This window comes from Cimex lectularius, unplaced genomic scaffold (assembly GCF_000648675.2).
Source record: "Cimex lectularius strain Harlan isolate CLEC.00 unplaced genomic scaffold, Clec_2.1 scaffold86, whole genome shotgun sequence".
Classification (NCBI taxonomy): Eukaryota; Metazoa; Arthropoda; class Insecta; order Hemiptera; family Cimicidae; genus Cimex; species Cimex lectularius.
Genome location: NW_019392763.1, coordinates 1,036,202 through 1,050,437, shown reverse-complemented (window position 1 = coordinate 1,050,437; position 14,236 = coordinate 1,036,202). Strand labels below are relative to the sequence as shown.

At 30.6% G+C, this 14,236-nt stretch overlaps 2 protein-coding genes across 2 annotated transcripts in view; one reads left to right on the top strand and one right to left on the bottom strand.

The window, feature by feature from the left end:
* The window catches only part of LOC106663976 (GTP-binding protein SAR1), a 45,915-nt gene that overhangs the window by 28,582 nt on the left and 3,097 nt on the right, over nucleotides 1-14,236 (bottom strand). The window lies entirely within an intron of this gene.
* LOC106663975 lies at nucleotides 1,104-12,613 on the top strand. The gene is made up of 6 exons (XM_014389264.2): nucleotides 1,104-1,347; nucleotides 11,370-11,430; nucleotides 11,495-11,566; nucleotides 11,642-11,778; nucleotides 11,837-11,966; nucleotides 12,032-12,613. The coding sequence occupies exons 1-6, from the start codon at nucleotides 1,224-1,226 to the stop codon at nucleotides 12,129-12,131; spliced, it is 624 nt and encodes a 207-aa protein (XP_014244750.1). The 5' UTR covers nucleotides 1,104-1,223; the 3' UTR covers nucleotides 12,132-12,613.

The window sequence follows — 14,236 nt, the reverse complement described above, 5'->3', positions numbered from 1 at the left end:
TTGAGACGAATATTAAATTGGTTGAGACGATTATTAAATTGAATGAGATGATTATTAAATTGAAGGAAATGATTATTAAATTGGTTGAGACGATTATTAAATTGAATGAAATTATATTAAATTGAATGAGACAATTATTAAATTGAATGAGACGATTATTAAATTGAATGAAATGATTATTAAATTGGTTGAGACAAATATTAAATTGGTTGAGACGAATATTAAATTGGTTGAGACGATTATTAAATTGAATGAGATGATTATTAAATTGAATGAAACGATTATTAAATTAGTTGAGACAATATTAAATTGGTTGAATAAATTATTAATTTCACTGAAAAATGCTATATCATCCTTCATATATTTATATTTTTTGGTGAAATAATTTTACTTTTTAAAAATTTAAATAAAGGTTTTCCCAACACTAGTTCGTATTTATTTTCACCCCGTCTATAAAATCCCAAAATGGACTATTATTAAAGTAGTTGAAACGATTATTAAAATGATTGAGACTATTATTACATCGGATGAGACGATTATTAATTTGGCTGAAAAAATTATTAATATGACTGAAAGGTGCTATATGTGCACAAGAACTATAATCCTAACGAAAAAGGTCGAGGCTGTTGGATAAGGGAGAGTTCTAGTTCGAAAAATACATTTTTTTAAACTTAACCTCTTGCTTTTTATTAAAACAAATTCAACAATACAGTTTTGATTTTGTTTTCTTCTAAATGTGCAGTAAAGTTGTAAGCATTTCAAGATTTTTTTGGTTTGATGGTACGTGTTCCAAAGTTCAACTTTTTACAAATAAATTCCTGAAATATCCATCTCTTTTTTCGTTGTACGTGATCCAAAGCAAAAATATGCAGTTAAGACGCTTAAAATATTTAGATATCTACTTTTCCGTAGTTGTAAACGTTCCAAAGCGCAGCTATGCACAATTTCAGTTATGCCGAAACAACTTTTTTATATTTTTTTTAAAGAAATATATTTCTCCTACTTTAGCTTTTTACTTAACAGGGAATTTAATAGGGATTAAGAGTATATATATTTTGTTGATAAATCGAACTGAAAAGGGTCAATGGTGGGGCATGGCATATCGTCGCGGTTCTGGCGGCGGCGAAGCAGAGGGACGGAACTAGTATCAAGCAGGACACGATCGCGGTTGGAAGTACTTATGGCAAAAAGACTCAAAGATCGCACTTTTTAGACGATCGGGAATGTTCACCACTGGAGTTTATGGTGTATGTGAAGAAGAACTGACCAACTATGGGGAGAAGAGTTCGAGGCTCTGGACCTTAATTTTACCTATAATCAGATTCTATGGGATATTCACCTCTGTAGGTGGGTGAGAAATTTTTTTTTATAAATTAAAAACAAACCTTATTAACTAACGATTTTAAACAATGAACGATAATGTAAAAATCAATTAAATTATGTAATATTATAATCATAAAATTTTTTCAAAATACAAGGTCTTCAAGTACTAACAAGAAATTGTTAATTTTTTTTCTCTTACGATTTGCTATAAACATTCAAAATAAATGATCATCAGATGATGTCGAACCGTCGAAGGCCAATTCTTAAATTCTACAATTAGCACCTTCGCTTTAAATATGCAACCAATTGTCCCCGACTACAATGGGCACGTGCACACAATATTAAATAATAATTGAATATTTAAGTGCCATTAAGTGTTATAACTTCGTTTATGGCAGAAAGCCAGTGACGTCATTGTTTGTATTTATTTTTGTTCTAGGGCCATTCATTAAATTCTTTTCTAGAGCTACATGGGGATAAACTTGACTTCCTTGAAATGGTGTTTGATTCCAGCATGGACTTTAAGTCTTAAATACTTTATAATCTTTAAACAGCTATTTGTATAATAAACAAAGACAGTAGAAACATACAGTGGTTATATATTTGAACGTTAACTTGTATCAATTATACAGAATATATTCAGAAGTTGTAGAACTTTTAGTTGAAATAAGTTTAATATTAAATTATCTCGAAGTATGACTGATCGGTCATCTTAGAAGAAAAGAAACACATTTCAGTATTTATAAATCTATATTTTGAAAGGATTTTATCTTATTTTTTAGTAAATTGGCATTTGGGCTAGAAAAAATGTCATCTAGCTATAAAGTCTTGTTTATTTGAAGAATAGAAAGCACCAAGGCGGAAAATTTAAGAGAAAATGAATTACTTTTGGATTTTACCCAAAATTTGTATTTAGGTTTTTTTAGTTTGTTTGGGGGTGGGGTACAAAAAAACGAATATTAACTTTATTTCTTCCTAAAAAAAAAAAAATATTTAATTAATTAAGGTTTTAAGTTGAGATAAAAAAGTCAGTCACGAGCGGGATTCGAACCCACGACCTTCGGCTTGATACGCCGCTACTCTACCACTTGAGCTATCGTGACTTCAAAAAAATTGAAATTAATAATAATAATAAACATAACCTACTTAGCAATAACACGAAAAGAATCGTTTGTGTCTGAACAGACTTATCAAGTTTTTCCAACTGTGATGTACGTTTTTTAAAAATTATTTTGATTGTATATGCATTTCGAGGCTTATTTTTATCTCCCTTCAGTAAATTACTTCTAAAACATATAATTATTTTAGAAGTAATTTACTGAAAAGAAGGCAAAAATGAGCCTCGAAATGCATATACAATAAAAAATAACAAAAAAGCCGTACAACACAGCTGGAAAAACTTAAAAAGTTTATTCAAACCCAAACGAATCTGAAGAATAAGAATCACGAAAAGAATCATTCTGCGTTTAGTCTGAAACTGCTTCAAAACTCAAAAAACACCTAACGCTCTGGTGGGCCCCAAGTCATGGGACCGAAGGAAACAAAGCAACAGGCAAACTTGCTAAAAAGGAAGCCTCGGAACAACATACAGGCCCAAATCAATTTTGTGACCACATAAAAGAACTGGAATCTTGGGTTACTGAGGCAAAAACATGGGATAACTAAGGAAGTTATACTCAACAGAAATTAAAAACCCTTGCTTATATTTACCAGACATGCTCCAGTAAAATGCCACTTTAAAAAATTGTAAAATATATGTTCTTTAAAGTTATCTGTCGTTTTTGTTTCTGTCCACAAAATGTAGAAACACAAACAAAAACAAAAAAGAACTATTTGACTACATTCTGCATCCTCAAAAACTTAAAAGATAAATAATATGTATGAGACCAACTATCATATACAACTGTCCTGAAATAGTTATGAAAAGGCTATGGTACGTTGGAAAGCAATTCTTGAGCAATAGGTAGGTCTCGATACTATACCCCTGATAACCATTTTGTAATTTTAAAAAACTTCAAAAAACCGAGCTAAGAAACAAAACTAAACGAAAGTTTAATAAGTTCAAAAGGAAGAAATCCCTACGCCTTGAAATGGTACGAAAAAATTAGCATTATATTTTACGCGTGGAAAGTAGGCGAAAACAAATTTAATAAGAAATAAAGTTGATATTCTTTTTTCTCACCTCAAAAAACTGAAATACACATTTTTGAAACCATCCTAATTGCCTTAGTTTTTTCTTCATAAATCACAAAAAATGTTGTTAAGTTGGAAATAACCCCATTGATCTACGGGAAACTTTGCATGGACTTAGGACTTTATTGTACTACACGTGATGGCACAAACTTGGCATCCGAAAAAATTTAGAATCAGATTTATAACGAAGAACGTTTCAGGAGTTTTGATTGATTCTTTATTTTTCTCACTTATGATGACATAAAATCAAAACATTTTTGACGTACTATAAAAGGAGAAGCTTTCCAACGATGGTAATGACGTTGAATTTGGATAAAAACCAAAGGAGTTGTGAATTTGTAAGTGGAACACAGTACACAAGAGAAAAAAAGTCCCCGGTGATCTAGCCCAAAAATATATATTTTAAAAAAATTAAAAAATTCATATTTAAGGGCTTCACAGTGCTGAAAACGAATCCGAATTGCATGTTTTTTTAACAATTTTTTGGCCTATTTTGGTGGAAGCTATTTTGGTATTTTTAAACTTTTTATATATTTACTGATTCAAAATTTGATTTTTCCCAATTTGGAAAACATTCAACCATTTCCTGTCTACCGAAAATGTTCTACGGCCATGATGATATGAAAAAGCGATATTAGCAAACACAGCGAGAACATGCGGACTATCGGAACGAGAATAAATTCTTATTACAAAACAGTTATAATATTTATCTTATAATTAGTTTCTATTGATTTCACCATTTTAAGTAGTTGAGTCTGTGCGTTTTATGTAGCGTTTGTCCTTTTTTGTGTGTTTCTTGTGAAATTTCGATCGTACTTGTAAGCATAACCAGCAGTTATAGCCAAACTACTAACGCTTTTAACATACACAGCGAAACTAGGCGGACCACATTGCTCAAACATGACTGAACTGCGTCAAAAAGCAGTCTGGCGAACACAGCGAGGATATGCGGGCCAATAGAACAATAATAAATTCTTTCCCAACAATATTATTTACTCTGTTTATACTGATTCTACCATCTTAAAGAGTTGACTCTGTGCGTTATAATTTGTGTATGTCCTTTTATTGTAAGGGTTTCTTGTGAATTTTCGATCGTACTTTTAGGTACAACTAGAGATAGGCAAACTTCTAACGCTTTAAACATACCCAAAAATGAAAACATTCATCCAATTTCATTCTACTCAAAATCTCAACCAGCCTCAACGCTGTCATAACTTGAACATGAACATAACATGAAAAAGCGATTTTAGCAAACACAGCTAGAATATGCGTACCAGTAGAACGTGAATAAACTCTTCCCAGAAGTTATAATTCATTATTTTCATTTTTTGACCAAACGAAGCTAGATAGAATACATAAAAGTTATTTTCTCGCAATGCTGATCCAGTAGTTAATTCCACAATATCTTAAGTAGTTGAATTTAAGCGTTGTCTTTTATCTTTGTCATTTTTTGTGTTTCTTGTGAATTTTCGAACGTATTTTTAGGCATACTAAACATAGCGAAACTCCTAACTGTTTTGGCAAACACAGCGAGATTAGACGGACCAGAACGATTCATTGTTTCATTGTACACCTGGATTCTTCCATCTTAAGCAAATAAGTCTGTGTGATTTCCCTCGCGTAGTTTTTACAGATTCTGAAACACTGTGGAATTATGTTGACCAATGATATGAAATAATCATCCCTTAACCAATGCATTTCCTACCATAATTTTAGACCAGAAGAAGCTTAAGTGGCACAGCTTTTATAGGGCCAGATTAACAAAAGAGTAATAAAAAGCGAACAACTCCCTAACTTCACGCAATTTTTATAGAAGAATTTTGAATTTAAAAAAATCAAACATTTTCTGTTAAAAACAGTTGAAGTAACTTTTTCTATCTCTATCCCTGACTGAAATTTTTAACATTTCTTTTTCATTGCCGGTTTGGATGTTTCCGATTGTACGTACTTGGATTTGTTTTCGGGAAGGATAGATAATCTTCCTTTATCTTTCTAACGCAATATTTTTTCGTCAAAATAGCTGTGATAAGGAGGACGTAGAAAGAAAGCCAAAGGTGTCAATGTGCGACCTTTCTACCGCGGGACGTACTTCGTTCAAATTCAATGTCCCCTTGTTAGCTGTATCTTTTTTTTTCTAAAGGTTTTTGCCCTGATAACAATTCTCGAACGTTTAAAATGCGGAAAACGCGAGTTTTTTCCCCTACAACCAAATGATTTAGCCTTCATTGAGGTGAACGCAATCGCATCTATGTGGAAACTTTATGACACCCCGGCCTTCCAAACAATTCCCCGATGATAAATCACAACAGAAAAGTTTCTTTTTAAATAAATAAACAAAAAAAATTACAAATTACTGAATCTATATTTAAAAATCTAATAGACTTGCGAAGGTCCTAACAGTCTAATGACCCTAGAGTAGGACGATTTACTAAATAACAATAAATATTTTTTAATATTGAATTATTCTTATAAATAAATTTTATACTTCTAACTGAAACATCCGTAAGTTTGACTTAACTTTCTTTAACAGGAAGAGAAGCCGAAGATTATTTTTCAACTTAAAAGAGAGGTCGAACAGGTCTAGGCTGTCTGGGTCAAGGTATTTTCATAAAAATTCATTGAACGTACGTCGCAAGAATAATTGCTACTAAAATAGACAAGGTGTGGAATCAGTTTCATAGACTCGTAAAATTAATTTTAAAAAAGAAAAAGAACAATTTGAAATTGTTTACATTCATTTGGCTACCAATTTCTCCCGACCTCTCGAATGGCGGCGAAAAAACAAAAACTTTTTGGTATTTTCAATCATTTTTCAACTTTAAACATTTCTGAACATTGCGTACTTTCTGGCCAAAATTCAACTCCCTGAGCAAGATTGAGGAGTAAGTTCATGAAATATATCATGGATCTTTTTTAAGCCTTGGTTTAAAAATGAAAACCATAAGAAAATCTAAGTGAACTTTTACAAGATGAACCCACTGGATCAATCAAATTGAAAAGTATTTTCATGATCTTCAGGCTGATGAAGAATTTTACCGCATTCTTGCACTCTTAATTTTTTTTTTAAATAATAACTCTATAAAAGTTAAGATGAGTATGATCAGATAAGTTTAGCATAGACCTGATGATGGGTGTTTGTCTGGTACAAGACTGAAGGGCCTTTTTTTCAAGATACAAAACCTTGACAATTATGGTTTTGAACAAGAAACAATTTTTTCATAATATAAATTATTTAAGTCCTTCAGAACTAGGTCGAGGGCTTAACACTGAAAAAATTGATTTTTTTCCCCCAAAATTTTAAGCCTTTGATTTGGTTCTGAAATACTTCCTAATTTTAAAGTGAACCATCGATTTATTTTCTATCAAAAATTTCCTATGTTCTTAATGCAAGTCACGACCGATGATGGCAAATGCAGGGAGAATATATGGACCAGCAGGACATGAATAAACACTTATTCCTAAAAGTTATAATATTCTTCTTATTTCCACTTTTGCAGCCAAATGAAGCTAATTAGAATACTTAAAAGTTATTATCTCATTAATCCAGTACTGGTACTTAATCCAGTACCATTCATATACACTGATTCCACCATCTTAAATAGTTGAATCTGAGCGTAAAATGGAAAAGAATTTTTTTTCACACTGTGCCCTTGACTGACCTGGTTCTGAAATATTTAATTTTTTTATGGAAAAAATGATTATGAACATATTGAGTTATTTAAATCATCATGGGGTTTGGTGTTTAGGCTTTGCACCATCTTCAGTGAGGAACTGTCCACCCACCATAGAATATATCGATATATTGTTCAAACCCATAATTCTGTTGTACCATTAAAAAGAGTCCGTAAGGTCTCAAAAAATGGATCAAATTATACATTTTTGCTCAATTAAAGTGTTTTATTGGCTGCAATATTTAATTTATTTTTAAAAAATTATATTAATAAATGATTAAACCAGCATTAATCAATGAAAATGGATATTTTAATATTTTCTATATCTTTAAGATGATAAAGTAATTTTTCTTTTTAACACTTTAATTAAGAAAATGGAAAGAAATAAAAAGAAAACAACTATACTAAAACTCAAACAGCACAGAAAAGACAACATTTATTAATAATAAGAATAATTTAATTTATTATTAGCATTTTATTTTTTATGTATTAATAAATGTTGTCTTTTCTCTGCTGTTTGAGTTTTAGTATAGTTGTTTTCTTTTTATTTCTTCCCATTTTCTTAATTAAAGTGTTAAAAGGAAAAATTACTTTATCATCTTTAAGATATAGAAAAAATTAAAATTACGACAAATTATGAAGAAACCTCAATGAAATCCGTTGAAATATAAACATAATTAGCCACTATTTCTAACTCTAAATTAAAGTACTGTTCATCTTAAAATAGAAAATATGAAGATTTGTATTTTCATTCCATACTGACTTACACTTGCCAAGTGAAACGTTTCCTTTAGTCAATGTGGAGTTCAATTATAAATAGATGTGACGATCTTTTTATATTTTAATGTGTTTTAATATGTCAATGCAGTACTTTTGTTGTTTGCATTAGGGTTTTTTCATGTTTTAATCGACAGGAATACTTTTTATAATTTGCAAGTGATTAATCTGTGTCAGCAGGTTTTTGGGATGGAACCTGAAAAGATTAGTAATACTTTGATCTTGTTTATTTTAAAATTTAGTCACGATAAACACAAGTTAGAAGAAATAGGCTAAAAAGGTGAAATAGTAACTTTTATTTTGATGTAAAAAAAAACGGTGACATAGATTTGTCTCAAAATCTCCTATTTCCTTTAAATTACTTTTAAAAGTTAAATCGACTATAGTAATTAATATTTATTTAAATATAAAAAACCAATTAAGTTTTCATGTTTGTTTATGTTTTACTCTTTCTACTGACAGCGAGGCAGCAAATTTAGCAAGTCATTGAATACATGTTTGACTATGGAATTAGCAAAATAAAATCTATGTAATAAAATGCAAGTAAGAATTTTGCTGATGTCACATTCTTCGACTGATCAGGCTCTACGCGAGGTCAAAAACAGTCAATACTTTTCAATAGACGAAGTTAGTATCACACAAGAATTGTAAATCCGGTGTAGATTTGAATTATTCTAGTGATGGTTCGACTCGCAGAATTTGTTGACAACAAAAATTAACAAATTTCCAACATGTAAACAACAAAGTCTGTGAGTAGAACCATCGTTGACGAAAACTGAATCTACATACTCGCCCTGCCTTTACTATTTCTATCATTCTAGTGATGATCAATTAAAGTTTGATGGCAATCACAACAGCATTTAACAAAAATCTAAAAAAAAACTGCCTTTATATTTACTTTCTGCTGTTGGCTATAATTTAAATAAAAATTGTGCGATATAATAAAAATGTTTTGCAATTAAATTTCTATTAAATCTAATATTTTCACCACAAATGACTAATTTTTCTATTCATGATTTATCGTTAGAATTTTCAAATGGAATAAAGAACTAAATTGTATAATCTGATCTCTGCTAATGTTCATGAAAGATTTTTTTTACCAAGGCACCACAGCCTTTTCCTAGCTAGTGCAGGGTAGCCTAGAATATGTTGTTTCAATCTTCTATAGAGATAGTCAACGTGAATCATTTGTTAATAATTCAATTCTTTTTTAAGTAGTATTTTACCGGAGCATATCATGGTTTTTAATCTACGGGTTTTAATCCTTTCTTTTTTTCTCTTTCTTCCATTGGGTTGTTTTGCTAGTCTCTCTGCTTGCATATGTTCCCAATATTTATTGTGTTTTTTAGTTGCCGAAGATTTCACTTCTCTTGTAACGTGGCTACAGTTTATTCCATAACATAAATTTGGTCCTATGAATTGCTGCTTTTTTTTTTTGCAATGTGTTGCCTCGTTAATATTCCCATATGACCTGGGATGCAGCATTAGGTTATTTGAAAACCTAATTTTTTTAGGGTATTCAGGCAGTTCCAGACTAGTTTCGGGTTGATCTCCTAGGCTTGGAGAATCTTTAGATCTAGCTGACTGTCTGAAAGAATGATTATTGCTGTACCATTGAAATGTTTTTTGTTTGTTTCATGTGCATAGGTTGTTATGGCTAGCAGTTTGACTTGAAAGATAGTTGTGGTGGAGCCAAGGGTCATGTTAATCCCCAGCCTTACAATCATGAGATAATTCATTTTCAAAGAATGCAATTCTCAATTTTTATCCTGAGTTAACGCGGGCTAATTTTTTATTTCTTAAATTTTGTTTTTATCTTAGCTATAATCGTTGTAGTTCTTTACAATTATACATGCACCTCTTTTAACACAACCTACAGGTAGATATTAGCAAATGCAATTTTTTCTACTAACAACTAAGGGAATGTTTTAATGTAATCATTTTGTACCATTTATTTTGTGCCGAACCTGAGATTTTTGCCTAATTTTTAGAATGGGTGATCTGGTAATGATTGCAAAAGTGATTCAGATTACGAAGATATTTCTAAATCTGGTGGCCAATATGTGTGCAGTATGTAGTAAAAAAAAAATAAAAAAAAGAAGACCAACTATGCAATACTTCTGCCTGAAGTCAGGTGACCTTGTGTGTGACACCTTGCTTCAAGACATACTACTCTCAACTTAAATTTTAATTAATTTTTTTTGTTAATTCATGATAATAATTTAACATTTTTGAGATGCCAATTTGGTACATAAAGAAAAGCTAATTTGAAAAAGGTTGAAAGAACTTTTACATGTCATAAAGAATAGAAATTAGTCACAAAAAATAGTGATTTTTAGAACATACTTTATTTTTAAAAAATCCTGCAAGATTAGGGACCTTTATGCCCATCCTCGTAGGGGAAAGATTTTATATTGCAAGTATGGTGAAGAAGAGGAGAATATGATTTTTTTACGATATCCATTTAGTTTCAAACGTTGTGAACACAATCAACATCCATAATTGAGGATTAAGTATCTTTTTTGGTTAAGAGAAACAAATGAAACAAATATAATCGTTGTAGTTATTGATCTTTTTTTTACTTTTGGGCAGTTTTTTTAAATTTAATAAGAGAAATTAGTTTTCTAGAGAACCACATAGGGAAATTTGATTTCTCAATTTATTTTAGACCGAGTGTGAAATAGAGAATATGAAACAAAATACAATTTATGGAAAATCATGTAAATAATCTAATTTTGCTTATAGCATTCCAATCATACATTATCAGATGCTATTATTATTGTTGTGATGTTTGTTATTTACTTCATGGGCACATGTTTCTAAGGTTAGCAATTTGGCTTGAAGCCAAGCGCCATATGGTTCTCATAGTTTTAACCCATTCCTGTACCATTTCCCATTATTTGAGCCATCTGTGTACCATAAAAGCATTGTTTATTTTTTTTTATCTTTCTATTTTGTTGTTTTATCAATAATTATGTTAAATGTTTATTCTAGGTCTCATATTTTCTCTAAAAAGACAGATATAGTTTCATTTGTTAGTTATTTTAACTTGGTTGAAAATTGTCATGCTTTCTTTTTATTGTCCAATTAATTCTCAATTCCTCAATTGCTGTAAAATTGTGTTAACAAATTTTGAAAGAATATCCCCTTGAAATAGGGGACTACGGTGGCTGAGTGATTAGGACATCAGAGAACAATATGAAACAAGTATTGTAAAATGATTTGAGCCCTCATCTGTGACACCCAACAGGTGGGTAGTTGGGCATGAATTGTAAGACAGATTTTTTTTTATACGTTATTTACCGTATAATTTTGTACATTGAATTTATAATGTAAAATGCATATATGCATTACACATTATATCATTTTTGCTAATTTTTTTAATTGTATAAATTTATTTTCCAGTTTTTTGTGGAGTTGGGATTGATATTGCCCTGCACAAACATAATATTGGAGTATTTTATATGTAAGTAATAAGAGATATATATAAAAAGAAAAAATCTTAATAATAGCAACTCATTTTTTTTCAGTATATGCTCAATGGTTGTTTTCTTTTTTGAAATAACATGGGTAATTACATTATTTCTTCAGATGTGTCTGGTGTAAGTGTTTGTTAATATTTTCACACATTTGTCTAATAACTTTTTCATTTATGGAATATTGTTTTGTTTGATTAGAGATGAACTTCACCCTTGTTTCCAGTGTTGGGAAAAAGTTCTTTGGTTTAGATTATGGAAAAAATCCATTCTCTACTCGCTATTTGCATTCATTCTTTTTGTAAAACCGAAAAATGTGTGGCTTTCCCTTATGGCCGGTGAGTTACAGAAATTATATTATATTCTTATTAACTTTAACTGTTTAAAAACCCTCAGGAATTCTCCTTTTATTTTTGGCCGTTCTGTATTTACTTCTGACATATCGATCTCGAAACCAATTTAGGATGGTTCCCTCGCCTAGGTTGCTAAGAACCCATTCATCTAATCGCCATTCCCCTTTCGATAAGTATGAAAAATGTTATTTAATTTTCTTATATAAGTACCACTTATAATATGAAAAATTGTTTTCAGATATGAAGACATGACTGAGATGATGGATGATATAATCACACGCCCTATGTCAAGTAATAGGTTGGCTGATTTGGATAATGGCACTCTACTCGAAATGTAGAAATATTGAAATCATCAAAATGAAACTACGGTGTTGTTGGTCAAACAATGTATATAACTAAAAACTGTAAATACAGATAAATAATATTTTTTCATAATAAGTATTTGTACCCGATAAGTTGTCTATTTGTTAATTACAAATTGTGATACTATTATTTTTTTTATAATGTTTTTTTTTTAGAAAAGTAGGTGTATATAAATTAGCCGATTTCATAAGCTTAGTGGGTGATTGTAGATATTTATTTAATTTAAACTTTATCATGATGCAACAAAACAAAAAAGTAAAACACTCGTGGTCTATGATCGTAAGGTTCAAAGATAAAATTGTCTTTCTTTTAGATATAATTGTTATTAGAGCTTAAAATGTCACTACCTCAGTCATTTTACTGTAATTATAGATAATTCGAAACTAAATATTTTTCGTATCATTATTGAATGATTATTTAGAGATCGTGAGATGCAGTCTGGGGTTTAGGTTTAGAAAAACATTTTCTTTATCATGCCAATGTTTCGAACTTTATCGAGATCATCTTCAGGGCTGAGCATTTGTAAACCTTGTTTAAATTATGCAAACACATATGACTATGAATTTATACAATGATGTACACAATATAGAAATTTTAGGTTTAATCAAAGTATTTGCAAGCACTCAAAGTGTGGTTTTCTATGTAGATGTGTGATTGTTGTGTGTCGCGTTGAGAGAAAACACACTTTGAGTGAGGACAAATATTTTGATTAAACATAAAATTTCTATATTATATACATCCTTGTATAAATTCATAGTCATATCTTATATCTATTTGTATAATTTCAACAATGTTTAAAAATCCCAGGTTCTGAAGAAGATTTTGATCAAAATCGAAATGTTGGCCAATAAAGAAAATGTTTTTTTAAACCTAAATCACCCCAGACTGCATCTCATGGTCTCTAAATAATCAGTACTTAACGGTGACTAAATATTACACATTATTATTGAATTTACATCCTGGATTAGGCAGGTCTGAAGTGTTTGAGTGTTTCATTCTAACCAAGGGCACCCTTAAAGTTAATTTAACCCAATGAAATATAAAACATTATCAATGTTATTATTATTACATAATAGACAGATCCAGGATACATTGTTTCATTTTGACATTTTGTCCGTCCTTATGTTCTGTGGTATTTATGATTTTTTTTTAATGTATTAATCTCATATCAGATATGAATAACTAATTGAATCTTATATCTGAACATTATGAGATGTTATGTAAAATAATAAAATATATATTTATGAAATATTTATACAATGTGTTCCATGAAATTGAAACGTCCTTTCCTTGGCTTCATACAGAGAACGAGTAGGAAAGCCACCCAACGGCCAATATGGCAATATTGTGCTTGATCGCGGCAGCAAGTTTTTGGGTCAGCTGATACCATTTTTAGTATATTGGGGGAAAAAAACGAAGGGTGATAGCATTAATAAATTTTAAAATGATAGGACCAAGAAGATTCTGAGGAACTCCAGAGGCAACAGGAAATTTTTTAATCCTTTTAAAAAGATAGTTCCTACTCACAGTAAGTTATTTTCCAATGATCAGGATTTCAAGCTTTTAGCTCATCATCAGGTTGAAGAAGTTCTACAACCACATCTCTCGACATGAATTGCAAAAGTCACTACTACTAAAAACACGAAATGCGGATCGTTGGAAAACAACTTACTGTGGTAGGAACTATCTTTTTAAAATGATTGAACACCGCACTCACTCCACCATTCATCATTTCTGGAAATTTTTTATTCATTTTACAACCTGGAATCTATCAGCCAAGTAGAATCTAAATCATTTTAATAGCACACCATGAAAGGAAAAAAATAAATGGAGTAAACTATAAAGCTGAGGACTTTACCAAATAAAATATTTCAATAGAGTTTACCATTTCTCACTTCTTGACATACTTGAGATTGGTCATCTGTTGCTAGTTCCATTTTTTAAAGGTAGTATTTAACTGAAGCATGAAACCTTAGGCACTTAGCCACTGTCTTTCAAACTGAAACTAAAGCTTGAACGTTGTGCTAAGGATATTAAAAGGCTAGGTTAACAGAAAAGTAACCATTGGTCAGACATTGAG